This window comes from Pristiophorus japonicus, chromosome 6 (genome assembly GCF_044704955.1).
Source record: "Pristiophorus japonicus isolate sPriJap1 chromosome 6, sPriJap1.hap1, whole genome shotgun sequence".
Classification (NCBI taxonomy): domain Eukaryota; kingdom Metazoa; phylum Chordata; class Chondrichthyes; family Pristiophoridae; genus Pristiophorus; species Pristiophorus japonicus.
The window spans coordinates 228,774,470-228,790,831 of NC_091982.1; the positions used below are offsets into that span (position 1 = coordinate 228,774,470).

Genomic DNA, 16,362 nt, shown 5'->3' on the forward strand with positions numbered 1-16,362 from the left:
TCGCCTTCCATTCAGCAGGCTATTTCTGCGGCTATCCATTTTCCCAACCTCTCCCACAACATCAATTTTGATGCCCCTTTGTATAACAAATTCTTGACGGTTTCCCACCTGAGTCATTTCCCCTGGTATGGATCCCATCTCCACTCACTCAAGTCCAAGGGGTGCAGACTTGAGCATATCTGGTGCAAAATTATTCTTGTATTTTAGACATCAATTTTGTATACAATTAAAATGGGAAAGCAATCTTATCATTCACCTCGAATTGACCTCTGGATGTTAATTGAACTCAGTATATTCCTACTTTCAGCAATTAGAGTGTAGCCTTAAAAGGAACAGGTTAGCTTAAGCACAGATTTACATTAGTAGAATTATACATTGTACATTGTATGTCACATGGTAACCTGTCCTTATCAAATAGAGCATCCTTTCACTTACTGGGAACAACTAGTAGTATTTATTATTTTTAGCAATAGCTTCTAGTTTTTAATATTGAATACTATTTGTCACTTATCTGCTCAGGTTTTTTGAATAATATCCATTTCATCATGATATTGCTGTTTCCAATACAAGTTTCTTTATTAACAAACTTAGGATGCGATTTCACTGACCGAGGCGGTCCGGGGTGGCTGGGTATGTAACGCAGTGCCAGCCCGCCCAGTGAGGTTCCCAGCCAATTAAAAGGAAGTGGGTTTGATGACATCATTTGATGACATGTCATCAGCCAGTTTCCTTAAAGAGGCCATGCCAAACTTTTTGACAGTTGTGCTGTCAATGTTCTGCAGCATTGAAGTGCAGCAAACACTGACAAGCGTTGCACAAAGGTACATGGCTGCACCCAGGCTCTCCCAGATGCTTATGCAGGGAGTCACAGCATGCAGGGAGGTTTCCTTCTGTGCCAATGGCTGGAGGAGACCTCCGCAGGACACCAACGCAGCCTGGTTGCACATTGTACAGGAGGGCACAAGCAGGGATGTGGTCACGAGGACCAGGCTGCAGTGGCACAAACCTTTCAATGATCTCAGTAGATCACAAAATGTGACTGCAAAGCCACACTCAACCTCATCCTGCTGTGCCACTCATCACATCCCCATCACTCTGCCTTCCCTACCCTACTCCTGCACATCCTCACTCACACCAACTTACCTTGCACCTCCACCCATCCCTCTCTCTCTCTATCTACATTATCAGTTCCCCATTTCACTAGCCATCCCTCACACTCACCCTCATCTATGTGCAAGCATCCCATCTAACAACACGCAAGGGTCGGAACTTGGGTGCTTTCGTCAATATTCATGTAAAGTTTCTGTTAATGTGGTATCAAACATTGAAATCTTTATTCTCAACAATTTGCCTTCTTGGACAGATTTGTGTGCACCTTTGGAAGTGTCTTAGTGAGTTGCAGTGAATGATGAGACATACCGGTACCCCCCACAGTGGTGATGAGTGTAAAAGGTATGGCTTGGGCATTGGAGAGATGCTCTTGTGGTGATGGTGTGGGGTGGTGCCAACCTGGTGCATCATGTGGCAGCCAGGGTGTACAGCGTCAAGTGAAGTAAATCTGGCCACGGTGAGGTCATCCCTGGCATCCCGGGCAGCAATGTGGTCAGGTGCTGATGCCCTGTGCCCTGTGCAGCATCAGGTGATTGCGGAGAAGGTTGGTGTTGTTGTTGGTGCTGCTGGTGTACCTGGTAATGCTGGTGTTGGGGCTGATGATGGTGCAATTCTGAGGACCTAGGTGAGATAGCTTCAAGGGCACCGATGTGCTGATGGACCAGATGGCAGGTGAGGTTGAGATAGCAGAAGCGATCTGTCAATGGAGAGAGAGATTGTTCCAGTTCGGCGACACTAGATAGAGTTTACTCCAAACACTTGCTTGCTGCATAAAGATCAATCTGTCTTCTAAATGCAGTAAACAACAGCTGTAAAGTGAACACCTATGAAATGGGAGTTTTTGTAGACCATTTGCAGTTATCAAATTAAAAAATAATTCCATGCTGATACAACACCCGACCTCCTTATCTGACGTGATTCTCAAGCAGTGGGGAAGCCATTGGCGACCTTTTAAAATCTAAAGATGAGCTTAAAATAGCTTTTAAGTGCCTGTTAACAAGCTCTTTATAATCTAAATTGCCTCCCCTGCCACTTGGTGTTGAATCTGTTCAGCGCTGACAGATCCGACATTTTGGGAGATGAGCATGGAGGTGGGTTGACAGCGGGGGTCCCGGCACGGTCAATCATTTCAAATTTGACAGCTGACCCACCTCCGATCCCTTCCTCTCAGCGCCGGTAACATTTCGGCCTTAGACATTATTGACCCTAAACTCCAATGGGCTACTGGGCTGAAGTCATGCAGATCATTCTGCAAGGAGCCCACAATTTGGGACAGAACCCAGATCCAACAGTTTTCCGTCCAACAACCGTCACTGAGGAAATCAATGGCACACTCATTGCCCATGGGCAGGCACACTCTATCTAATGTGTAATTTCAAATGGAATAGAACGTAACAAAAATAGATGAATCGCCACTGTCTTTTTAACCAATCACTAACCTTCTGCAAACAGCACGGACACCAGCATGTGCTACATCGCTTAGGCCTTTTCAGGCGTATTACTTCTGTTCCCTTATTGTCCACAATCTTAATTTTGAGACGTCGCCGTGTCCCACAGAATAGTCTGCAACACATGCCAGACCTTTCAGTGGCAAAGTAAATCTGTTGGCCAATCTTGTTCTTAATGTCATATTTGTTGTTGCCCTCAAATCCAAATAAAACTGAAAGCAAAAAAATATACAATCACTGCTAACAGTGGTGTACTACTAAGAAAAACATGTCACTTGAAACACGCAGCAGTGACAGTGTTTTTTTTAGTCCTTTCATCAGTTGAAGGACCTCAAAGTCACAAGGGCCACATCCGTAATGGATGCAGGAAGGCCAACAAATCAATATTCTATTTATTTGATGGGAGGTGGGCAGTGGGTGGGCCATATTTGGAACATTCAGGAAGGAACTGCAAGGACAGGTGCTGAAACAGAAACCAAATGCAAATCATTTTTATCTGTTCCCCATTTTTCCTCTTGTTTCCTCAAAGTGGTGACTTATGGCAGTTGTTGGCAGTTTTTAGCATATTAAGTTCATGCAATGGGGTTGGGGGGGGATATAATTTTTGTGGGCAAGTGCTATTTTTCCACAGCAAAAACAATGGTAATTCAAAAACTCGCAACCAGCGGAGAGACCGTAGCCAACATGTCTAAGCAGTGGTAATGTCACCAACAGCTACACAACCACGGATTTAATATTACTGCCATTACAATACGTTTAAAGCTGACTTAAAAGAGCTTTGCCACATCCTCAAAACAGCTGACAGCATTTCACTCAGCACAGCACAGTGACTTGTTATTTAGTAAAATGCAGCAGCCATTCTGTGCTAGCAACATTTGACCAACAGCAATGAAATGAATGACTTGTCACACTGCCTTTTTTTCAGTATTGGTTGGGGGAGGAACATTGGCCAAAATTGTGGGCGGACTCCCCGTAGATAGGAATTTGATCTTTTTTATTGAAAGCTCTTATATTCACAAGATATTTCAATGGTCAGAGAGCGAGAGGAAAACTTTAATATCATTTGCACAGCTCAATCTGGAATCACAGTCTACGGGTTTATGACCATTCATCTGGCTTTACAAATCAATCACTTACCTTCCAGTAGCTCAATCTGCTGATGAATCAGTATCTGGTCTATCTGTGAAACAACAGAGTTTAATTGGCTTTATTTATTTCATAAGTCACAAAAAATGAACATGACTGCCATGCAGTGGGTTATTTCTGTGGGATACAAATTTAGTAAGGATAATTTTTGCACTTGAATCTTTTTTGTGTTCTTTCTGCTGTGTGATTTCAAATCCTTTTTGATATGATATTTCGTGCATCGTATCTCTCATGAGGTTGCTTTCCATATTTGAAAGATGGTGGATAAAATACTCCAGCATTTGTATCTGTCCTCTACAAGGCCTTCATGGCCAGTGTATAATCATATGAGCACTTTTGTGTCGTCTCCTATGTGTAAGTAGCAGAGTTTCGGGGAAAAAGAGGCACTTTGCGCCCAATGTCATTCCCTTCTACACACAATGGGGTCAATTTATCGAATGATGCTCTTGAAGTGGAGCATTGGCCATTGAAAGTGCATGTCGAGGACTTGGGCACACATTCCCTGCGATTCTCCATCGGTTAGCATGAAAAGAGAGAAAACCATAGGGAGCAGTATCCATTTCTTGTTTGGTGTTCCTGTCAAGCATGGATTCATGCAAGGAGTGTGATTTCATAAAATTCCAGCAAATATTCCAAAACCGACCCCACAATTAATTGATACACGAATAACTTGCTTCCACCTATGATCAAAAACCCAAATACATGACTAGCCTTTCGAATAAGCTTGTACATTAACTGGATGATGTCAATGACTCATCAATAAGCATACTTAAATCATTTTAGTTTTTCTCCTCTGCCAGTAGATATCAGGGCTGACTGTCCATGACCAGCTATACAGCACATGGCTTTATTGATACGACATCAGTAGTCCGCTAGGTGGCTGGAAAACACTTCTCATTCCTTAATCATAACAAATAATCATTATCCATGACTTGCATGGTATACATAACTCTGGATATCCATTTCTCAAATGGAACCCATTTTATGTTTCCAAAATCTACAAGAGTTCTGTAATACAAACAAAGGTTAAGAACTTATTTTCCATATTTAGTCCTTGTAGGACTTTGACTTATTTTAGGCTGAGCCTGAGGAGAGTTTTTCTCCAAGGGCAACCCTTGATCTACATTTGGACTCTTTACACTTTCAGACTGTTTGTCTGCCTGATTCAGACTCAAAATTCAATTCTGACTTTTTCTTGGACTTGTTTCTGATACATTTGATATAGGATTTGCTACTGGTACTCTACTTGTAACAAGACTATCTGACTCATCATAATACATTGAATCATCCCAACTTTCGATACTGTTGAGGGGGATGACTCATCAGGGGAGAGCAGCAGCAGCCAAGTTCATGGCACCGTGGGTGGCTCTGCTGCACAGGAGGACAGGAAAAAGAGTGGGAGAGCGATAGTGATAGGGGATTCGATTGTAAGGGGAATAGATAAGCGTTTCTGTGGCCAAAACCGAGACTCCAGGATGGTATGTTACCTCCCTGGTGCAAGGGACAAGGATGTCTCAGAATGGGTGCAGGACATTCTGAAAAGGGAGGGTGAACAGCCAGTTGTCGTGGTGCATATAGGTACCAACGACATAGGTAAAAAACAGGATGAGGTCCTACGAGACAAATTTAGGGAGCTAGGAGCTAAATTAAAAAGTAGGACCTCAAAAGCAGTAATCTCAGGATTGCTACCAATACCACGTGCTAGTCAGAGTAGGAATCGCAGGATAGCTCAGATGAATATGTGGCTTGAGGGGTGGTGCAGCAGGGAGGGATTCAAATTCCTGGGGCATTGGAACCGGTTCTGGGGGAGGTGGGACCAGTACAAACTGGACGGTCTGCACCTGGGCAGGATCGGAACCAATGTCCGAGGAGGAGTGTTTGCTAGTGCTGTAGGGGAGGAGTTAAACTAACATGGCAGGGGCATGGGAACCTATGCAGGGAGACAGAGGGAAATAAAATGGAGGCAGAAGCAAAAGACAGAAAGAAGAATAGTAAAAGTGGAGGGAGAGAAACCCAAGGCAAAAAACAAAAAGGGCCACATTACAGCAAAATTTGAAAAGGGACAAAGTGAGTTAAAAAGACAAGCCTGAAGGCTCTGTGCCTCAATGCGAGGAGTATTCAGAATTAAGGTGGAAGAATTAACTGCGCAGACAGCAGTTAATGGATATGATGTAATTGGCATCACGGAGACATGGCTTCAGGGTGACCAAGGCTGGGAACTCAACATCCAGTGGTAGTCAACATTTCGGAAGGATAGACAGAGAGGAAAAGGAGGCGGGGTGGCGTTGCTGGTTAAACAAGAAATTAATGCAACAGTAAGAAGGGACATTAACCTGGATGATGTGGAATCAGTATGGCTGGAGCTGCGGAATACCAAAGGGCAGAAAACGTTGGTGGGAGTTGTGTACAGACCACCAAACAGTAGTAGTGAGGTTGGGGACAGCATCAAACAAGAAATAAGGGATGTGTGCAATAAAGGTACAGCAGTTATCATGGGCGACTTTAATCTACATATTGATTGGGCTAACCAAACTGGTAGCAATGCGGTGGAAGAGGATTTCGTGGAGTGTATTAGGGATGGTTTTCTAGGCCAATATGTCGAGGAACCAACTAGAGAGCTGGCCATCCTAGACTGGGTGATGTGTAATGAGAAGGGACTAATTAGCAATCTTGTTGTGCGAGGCCCCTTGGGGAAGTGTGACCATAATATGGTAGAATTCTTTATTAAGATGGAGAGTGACACAGTTAATTCAGAAACTAGGGTCCTAACCTGAGGAAGGACATTCTTGCTATTGAGGGAGTGCAGCGAAGGTTCACCAGACTGAGTCCCGGGATGGCGGGACTGACCTATCAAGAAAGACTGGATCAACTGGGCTTGTATTCACTGGAGTTCAGAAGAATGAGAGGGGACCTCATAGAAACGTTTAAAATTCTGATGGGTTTAGACAGGTTAGATGCAGGAAGAATGTTCCCAATGTTGGGGAAGTCCAGAACCAGGGGTCACAGTCTAAGGATAAGGGGTAAGCCATTTAGGACCGAGATGAGGAGAAACTTCTTTACCCAGAGAGTGGTGAACCTGTGGAATTCTCTACCACAGAAAGTTGTTGAGGCCAATTCACTAAATATATTCAAAAAGGAGTTAGATGTAGTCCTTACTACTAGGGGGATCAAGGGGTATGGCGAGAAAGCAGGAATGGAGTACTGAAGTTGCATGTTCAGCCATGAACTCATTGAATGGTGGTGCAGGCTAGAAGGGCCGAATGGCCTACTCCTGCACCTATTTTCTATGTTTCTATGTTTCTATGAAATTAAGGAAGGGTAACTTCGACGGTATGAGGTGTGAAGTGGCTAGACGAGACTGGCAAAGGATACTTAAAGGGTTGACGTTGGATAAGCAATGGCAAACATTTCAATATCACATGGATGAACTTCAGCAATTGTACATCCCTGTCTGGAGTAAAAATAAAATGGGGAAGATGGCTCAACCGTGGCTAACAAGGGAAATTAAGGATAGTGTTAAAACCAAGGAAGAGGCATATAAATTGGCTAGAAAAAGCAACAAACCTGAGGACTGGGAGAAATTTAGAATTCAACAAAGGAGGACTAAGGGTTTAATTAAGAGGGGTTAAATAGAGTACGAGAGGAAGCTTGCAGAGAACATAAACACTGACTGCAAAAGCTTCTATAAATATGTGAAGAGAAAAAGATTAGTGAAAACAAATGAAGGTCCCTTGCAGTCAGATTCAGGTGAATTTATAATGGGGAACAAAGAAATGGCAGATCAATTGAACAAATACTTTGGTTCCGGCTTCACGAAGGAAGACACAAATAACCTTCTGGATGTACTAGGGGACAGTGGGTCTCGTGAGAAGGAGGAACTGAAGGATATCCTTATTCAACGGGAAATTGTGTTTGGGAAATTGATGGGATTGAAGGCCGATAAATCCCCGGGGCCTGATAGTCTGCATCCCAGAGTACTTAAGGAAGTGGCCCTAGAAATAGTGGATGCATTGGTGATCATTTTCCAACAGTCTATCGATTCTGGATCACTTCCTATGGACTGGAGGGTAGGTAATATAACAACACTTTTTTAAAAAGGAGGGAGAGAGAAAACAAGTAATTATAGACCGGTTAGCCTGACTTCAGTAGTGGGAAAAATGTTGGAATCAATCATTAAGGATGAAATAGCAGCGCATTTGGAAAGCAGTGATAGGGTCGGTCCAAGTCAGCATGGATTTATGAAAGGGAAATCATGCTTGATGAATCTTCTGGAATTTTTTGAGGATGTAACTCGCAGAGTGGTCAAGGGAGAACTAGTGGATGTGGTGTATTTGGACTTTCAAAAGGCTTTTGACAAGGTCCCACACACGAGATTGGTGTGCAAAATCAAAGCACATGGTATTGGGGGTAATGTTCCGACGTGGATAGAGAACTGGTTGGCAGACAGGAAGCAGAGAGTCGGGATAAACGGGTCCTTTTCAGAATGGCGAGTAGAGTGCCACAGGGCTCAGTGCTGGGACCCCAGCTCTTTACAATATACATTAACGATTTTAGATGAAGGAATTGCGTGTAATATCTCCAAGTTTGCAGATGACACTTAACTAGGTGGCGGTGTGAGCTGTGAGTAGGATGCTAAGAGGCTGCAGGGTCTCCTAGACAAGTTAGTTGAGTGGGCAAATGCATGGCAGATGCAGTATAATGTGGATAAATGTGAGGTTATCCATTTTGGGGCAAAAACACGAAGGCAGAATATTATCTGAATGACGGCAGATTAGGAAAAGGGGAGGTGCAACGAGACCTGGGTGTCATGGTTCATCAGTCATTGAAAGTTGGCATGCAGGTACAGCAGGCGGTGAAGAAGGCAAATGGTATGTTGGCCTTTATAGCTCGGGGATTTGAGTATAGGAGCAGGGAGAACTTACTGCAGTTGTACAGGGCCTTGGTGAGGCCTCACCTGGAATATTGTGTTCAGTTTTGGTCTCCTAATCTGAGGAAGGACGTTCTTGCTGTAGAGCGAGTGCAGCGAAGGTTCACCAGACTGATTCCAGGGATGGCTGGCCTGACATATGAGTAGAGACTTGATCAACTGGACCTTTATTCATGAGAGTTCAGAAGGATGAGAGGGGATCTCATAGAAACGCATAAGATTCTGACGGGACTGGACAGGTTCGATGCCGGAAGAATGTTCCCGATGTTGGGGAACATCCAGAACCAGGCTACATAGTCTTAGGATAAGGGGTAGGCCATTTAGGACTGCGATGAGGAGAAACTTCTTCACTCAGAGAGTTATTAACCTGTGGAATTCCCTGCCACAAAGGGTTGTTGATGCCAATTCATTGGATATATTCAAGAGGGAGTTAGATATGGCCCTGACGGCTACAGAGATCAAGGGGTATGGAGAGAAAGCAGGAAAGGGGTACTGAGGGAATGATCAGCCATGATCTTATTGAATGGTGGTGCAGGCTCAAAGGGCCGAATAACCTACTCCTGCACCTATTTTCTATGTTTCGATGTTTCAACTCCTTCCACATCTGTAGGTAAGATATGATCAATGTGAACAAACCTAACCTTTCCATGATCAAACATCTTGACCAAATATGTGCAACGGCCACATATCTTCACTACTCTTCCTGGTAACCACTTTAACCATTTATGGTGATGATTCTTCACTCTACTCTTTTGGTTCAACATCACACTTCTCTCTCTTACTCTATCTTTATCATGACTCTCTTTCTGCCTTGATTGTGCCAAGTTTGGCTTTAACAATGTGAACCTGGTTCTTGGCTGTCTTTTGGGAAACAACTCTGCTCGTTTTCTACCAGTATGAATATCTTCCTCTGATACCTGGTTTGGCCATCCATTTGCTATGTAATCATGCACCTTTGACCTAACTTGGTCATGTTTGGTTTCCCTACCAATCTTCATCTGTGACTGGCAGTTCATCAATGTATGAAAAATAGAACACTTCTTCCCTATTAGGTGTAACTTGTGATGGGGATGGCAACCTGGATATAGCATCAGCATTACTGTGATCAGCTGATCATCTGTACTCAATGTCACATGTATATGCTGACAAAATCAAAGCCCATCTCTGCATTCGGGCTGCAGCTAAAGTTGGAACTGCGGACTCTGGATGGAGGATTGCTGTCAGGGGCTTATGGTCAGTAACTATGGTAAACTTACGACCAGACAAGTATTTGTGTAACTTCTTGATCCCAAAAATTAATGCCAAAGCTTCCCTTTCAATCTGTGCATAATTCCGTTCACTGACACTGAGAGTGCATGAAGCAAAAGCAATTGGTCTCTCCTCCCTCTATGTTGTACATGAAAGATCACTGCCCCAACTCTCTACGGAGAGGCATCACATGCTATCTTGATCTCCTTAGATACGTCATAGTGAACTAACATGGCACACTCTACCAACTAACTTTTACACCCTTTGGCCCCAAGTTTCCACATGCTACAAAATGGGCGCCCCTCCGAGCTGGGCGCCCGTTTTTCGCGCCGAAAACGGCGCCGGAAAAAAAACGCGCGATTCTGGAGCGCCCTGCTGCTCCATGTCTGCTTGGCGTGGCGCCCAGGGGGCGGAGCCTACCACTCGCGCCGATTTTGTAAGTGGGAGGGGGCGGGTACCATTTAAATTAGTTTTTTTCCTGCCGGCAACCCTGCGCGTGCGCGTTGGAGCGTTCGCGCACGCGCAGTGTGAAGGAAACATTGGCACTCGGCCATTTTTGTAGTTCTTTGTAGATGTTTAATTTTTTTACATTTTTTAATAAAAGCACATTGTCCTTCCATGACCAGCACTGAGGCTTCTTGAAGCAGTGAGAAGGCTGCAGGAAGCCTCAGAAAGTTGAGGCAGCCATTTCCCGACGGCCTCCCCCACCTGCCGTCGGGAATGGCTGTTGAACTTGTGAGGCTTCCTGCAGCCTTCTCACTGTCTCCTTCCCCCCCCACCCGCCGTCAGGAACGGCTTCCTCCTCCCCCCCTGCCGTCGGGAACGAACGGCTGCCTCAACTTGTGAGGCTTCCTGCAGCAGTCTCCCTGGCTGAAGCACTTTCACACAGGTAGGAAGATGGTTTATTTAATCTTTTCTTTGCTTATAAATTTTTATTCAGGTTGGATTCATTTGTATAATATTTGTATAAGTATAAATAAGGATTTATTATAGAATTTAATTACTTCCCCCCCCCCCCCACCTTGTTCTGGACGCCTAATTTGTAACCTGCGCCTGATTTTTTAATGTGTAGAACAGGTTTTTTCAGTTCTACAAAAATCTTCACTTGCTCCATTCTAAGTTAGTTTGGAGTATGTTTTCACTGTGGAAACTTTTAAATCAGGCGTCAGTGGCCGGACACGCCCCCTTTTGAAGAAAAAATTCTGTTCCAAAGTGAAACTGTTCTAACTGACTACAACTGCAGAAAAAAAAATGTGGAGAATTGCGATTTCTAAGATAGTCCGTTCTCCACCAGTTGCTCCTAAAAATCAGGCGCAAATCATGTGGAAACTTGGGGCCTTTGAATGTAGTGTCGCTTTCTTTTGACAACTTCAAAGGGACCCATTTTCTCAACAGCTCGTTCAGTGGATGTAACACTGTAGCCAAATGACTTCCATAATAGTTCAAAAGACGCAAAAATGATCGAAGTTCTGAGACATTCTTGGGAGTGGGTGCATTTCTGATTGCTTCTTCTTGGTTGGATGTAAACCACCTTTGTCTACTCTGTGCCCCAAGTACTCCACTGAGTTTTGAAATGTCTTACACTTGTGAGCAGTCACTCATACTCCGTGCTTCTCTAGCCATTTGAGCACTTCATTCAACACCTATCTGGTGGAGAACGGACTATCTTAGAAATCGCAATTCTCCACATTTTTTTTTCTGCAGTTGTAGTCAGTTAGAACAGTTTCACTTTGGAACAGCCGATTTGGTGCTGAAATGAGTTTGTCAGCTAAATAACACATGACCCCTTGAATCCCTTGCACAATTTGGTTTATCACCCCTTGGAATATGTCGGGGGCAGGAGACACTGAAAGTGGTAGCCCATTGAACTGATATGGACTTCAGCAAGGCTTTTGATAAGGTCCCACATGGTAGACTGGTCATGAAGGTTAAAGCCCATGGGATACAGGGCAAAGTGGCAAGTTGGATCCAAAATTGGCATGGAGGTAGGAAGCAAAGGGTAATGGTTGATGGATGTTTTTGTGACTGGGAGGATGTTTTCAGTGGGGTTCTGCAGGGCTCAGTACTGGGTCCCTTGCTTTTTGTGATATATATCAACGATTTAGATTTGAATATAGGGAGTATGATTAAGAAGTTTGCAGACAACACTAAAATTGGCTGTGTGGTTGATAACGAAGAGGAAAGCCATGGGCTGCAGGAGGATATTAATCTACTGGTCAGGTGGGCAGAGCAGTGGCAAATGGAATTTAATTCAGAGAAGTGTGAGGTGATGCACTTTGGGAAGGCTAATAAGGAAAATGTCTAAAATTAAGCGGTAGGCACTTAATAGTGTAAATGAACAAAGGGACCTTGGAGTGCTTGTCCACAGATCCCTGAAAGTAGCAGGCCAGGCGGATAAGGTGGTTAAGAAAGCATATGGAATGCTTGCCTTTATTGGCTGAGGCATAGAATATAAGAACAGGGAGGTTATGCTCAAAGGGCCGAATGGTCTACTCCTGCACCTATTTTCTGTGTTTTCTATGCTTAAATTGTATAATACTTTGGTTCGGCCACAGCTGGAATACTGCGTGCAGTTCTGGTCCCCGTATTATAGAAAGGATTTGATTGCACTAGAGAGTGTGCAGAAGAAATTTATTAGGATGCTGCCTGGAATGGAGAATCTTAGTTATGAGGACAGATTGGATAGGCTGGATTTGTTCTCATTGGAACAGAGGAGGTTGAGAGGAGACCTCATCGAGGTGTACAAAATATTGAGGGGCCTGGACATAGTGGATAGTAAGGGTCTATTTCCATTGGTGGAGGTGTCTATTATGAGGGGGCATAGTTTTAAGGTGGTTGGTGGAAGGTTTAGAGGGGATTTGAGGGGAGGCGTCTTTACGCAGAGGGTTGTGGGGATCTGGAACTCGCTGCCTGGAAGGGTGGTGGATGCAGAAACCCTCATCACTTTTATGAGGTGGTTGGATGGGCACTTAAAGTGCAGTAACCTGTAGTGTTACGGATCTAGAGCTGGTAATTGGGATTAGACTGGATGACCTTTTGTTGGACGGCGCAGATATAATGCTAAGTACTGCAGGGAATAGAATACGGCCAGGGTGATCTCCTAGACTAGTTTCAATCGCCTGGATGGGTCGGAGAGGAATTTTCCCAGATTTTTTTCTCTCTAAATTCGCCTGGGTTTTTAATCTGGTTTTTGCCTCTCCCAGGAGATCACATGGCTCTGGTTGGAGTGGAGTGTAGAATGTTTCAGTATAAGGGGTGTCGCAGTTGTGTGAGGCGGACTGGTTGGGCTGGGTGCTCTTTGCCTTTCCGTCATTGTTCATAGGTTTATATGCAACCTTCAGGACTGCTGACCGAGGGCCGTGCGGCTCTTTGTCGGCCGGCGCGGACATGATAGGCCGAAGTGGCCTCCTTCTGCGCTGTAAATTTCTATGTTTCTAAAGAAATAAAGCTGGTATCCAATTAAAAACAAGGGCATACAAAGTGTCCAAAACTAGTGGGGGAAGAAGATTGGGAAACTTTTAAAAGGCAGCAAAGAATGACTAAAAAATGATTAAGAAAGGGAAGATAGACTATGAAAGTAAACTAGCATAAAGTATAAAAACAGATAGCAAGAGTTTCTACAGGTATATAAAAAGGAAAAGAGTGGCTAAAGTAAATGTTGGTCCCTTAGAGGACGAGTCTGGGGAATTAATGATGGGGAACATAGAGATGGCAGAAACTCTGAACAAATATTTAGTATCAGTCTTTACGGTAGAGGACACTAAACATATTCCAACAGCGGATAGTCAACGGGCTATAGAGGGGAGGAACTTAACACAATCACAATCACTAAGGAGGTGGTACTCAGTAAGATAATGGGACTAAAGGTGGATAAATCCCCTGGACCTGATGGCTTGCATCCTAGGGTCTCAAGAGAAGTAGCAGCAGGGGTAGTGGATGCATTGGTTGTAATTGACCAAAATTCCCTGGATTCTGGGGAGGTCCTAGCAGATTGGAAAACTGCAAATATAATGCTCCTATTTAAAAAAGGAGGCAGACAAAAATCAGGAAACTATAGACCAGTTAGCCCAACATCTGTGATTGGAAAAATGTTGGAGTCCATTATTAAAGCAATAGCAGGACATTTGGAAAAGCATACTTCAGTCAGGCAGAGTCAGCATGGATTTATGAAGGGGAAGTCATGTTTGACAAATTTGCTGGAATTCTTTGAGGATGTAACGAACAGGGTGGATAAAGGGGAACAAGTGGATGTGGTGTATTTGGACTTCCAAAAGGCATTTGACAAGGTACACATAAAAGGTTACTGCACAAGATAAAAGTTCATGGGGTTGGGGGTAATATATTAGCATGGATAGAGGATTAGCTAACAGAAAACTGAGATTCGGGATAATTGGTTCATTCTCGGGTTGGCAATCAATAAGTAGTGGAGTACCGCAGGGATCAGTGCTGGGACCCCAACTATTTACAAACGATATTAACGACTTGGATGAAGGGACTGAGTGTAACGTAACCAAGTTTGCTGATGATACAAAGATGAGAGGAAAAGCAAATTGTGAGGAAGACACAAAAAAACCTGCAAAAGGACATAGATAGGTTAAGTGAGTTGGGCAAAAATTTGGCAGATGGAGTAAAATGTTGGAAAGTGTGAGGTTATGCACTTTGGCAGAAAAAAAAAATCGAAGAGAAAGTTATTATTTAAATGGAGAAAAATTGCAAAGTGCCGCAGTACAGCGGGACCTGTGCATGAAACGCAAAAGGTTAGTATGCAGGTACAGCAAGTGGTCAGGAAGGCCAATGGAATCTTGGCCTTTATTGCAAAGGGGATGGAGTTTCAAAGCAGGGAAGTCTTGCTGCAGTTCTGCAGGGTATTGGTGAAGCTTTCAATATTTAAGAAAGGATATACTTGCTTTGGAGGCTGTTCAGAGAAGGTTCACTAGGTTGATTGCGGAGATGAGGTGGTTGACTTATGATGAAAGGTTGAGTAGATTGGGCCTCTACTCATTGGAATTCAGAAGAATGAGATCTTATTGAAACGTTTAAGATTATGAAGGGGCTTGACAAGGTGGATGCAGAGAGGATGTTTCCACTGACCGGGGAGACTAGAACTAGAGGACATAATCTTAGAATAAAGGGCTGCCCATTTAAAACTGAGATGAGGAGGAATTTCTTCTCTCAGAGGGTTGGTTGTAAATCTGTGGAATTTTCTGCCTCAGAGAGCTGTGGAAGCTGGGACATTGAATAAATTTAAGACAGAGAGAGTGTTTCTTAACCGATAAGAGAATAAGAGGTTATGGGGAGCGGGCAGGGAAGTGGAGGTGAGTCCATGATCAGATCCAGCCATGATCTTATTGAATGGCGAAGCAGGCTCGAGGGGCCGTATGGCCTACTCCTGCTCCTATTTCTTATGTTTTTATTCACAAAGTATGACCCGTGTTAAGTCCAGCCTAACTGTTCCTTCTGGCGTACGTGCTCTTTACATGCGCATTGATAGAATTCAGTAAAAGACCATGTTGCCTTAACCCCAAATTCGATCGTCTGATCTATAACCACTGGGTTTATACCTTTTTTATTTGAACATAAGAATAACATTTTGCTGCTCTCTAAATTACAACGGGGTGAAATTCACCATTGGCGGGGCAGTAGTGGTTCGGCCACCGCTATACATGCTCCCTAGTTTTCCATTGCCTTTGAAAGAAAATTGGCAGACATACCTTATAGACGGCCAATCCGACGTCACCCTTTAGTACTACCGACAAAAGTTAAAATTAGTAATCAGTCAATTGCCTTTTATACCTGTAAGATGTGCTCTAATCCTGGTGGGCAGTTTGCCGGACGTACTTTGTCCATTCTGAATTGCCCTCGAGGGAAGGTGAAGACCAGAGAGATTAGTCGCAGGCCAGCTGGATTGAAGCAGAAGTCCTAAAGTTTTAGTCGTGGCAGTTAATTATTATTATCGGAGAATGCGTTAATCTTTTCACAACTCAAATGTTACCACAGATAGAAGGATACAGAAGTATCTGAATCCAAGCAAATTTTCAAAGATTAGAACGAGGATTTAAAATTATGAATATAAATAGCGACAAAGATAGTCAAATGTGCAGTGGCTCCTGTGGTATTGAGGCCATGGAAATGCGATCTGCAGTCAGCATCTCGGCAGTGTTCCTTGATGTTGGATATTCCCACTTTGCCCTTGACCCCTTTGGAGAGAGCGAGACATTTTCTGCGGAGATTAAATGGCAAATCCTGTGATCCTGCACTTCCAGCGGGGTTACCACACTGAAATGGAGTGCAGGCCAGAGACAGGGCTGCCACGCTGTGACCACGGTTCTCCGACCCTTGCTCGCTGTGAATGTGGCTCTTTATTGGAATCTTGGGATAGCAGAATTTAAATTTAAGCATGTAGGATGGAATTCATGATGTGTGTAATTTGTAGAGTAAATAGGCTTGATGCACAAATAGCCTTCTCTCTTCAATGCCTCCTTA

The 16,362-nt window shown here is 43.8% G+C and overlaps 1 protein-coding gene across 1 annotated transcript in view; it reads right to left on the reverse strand.

Moving 5' to 3' along the window:
* LOC139266265 (phospholipid scramblase 2-like) overlaps positions 1–15,726 on the reverse strand; it is a 43,996-nt gene extending 28,270 nt beyond the window's left edge. The window contains exons 1-3 of the mRNA XM_070884095.1: positions 15,673–15,726; positions 3,696–3,738; positions 2,550–2,770 (exon numbers count right to left, since the gene is read on the reverse strand). Of these exons, the coding sequence (XP_070740196.1) occupies positions 2,550–2,770; positions 3,696–3,738; positions 15,673–15,726 (318 nt within the window). The remainder of the gene's footprint in view (positions 1–2,549; positions 2,771–3,695; positions 3,739–15,672) is intronic.
* Positions 15,727–16,362: the final 636 nt, after the last annotated feature.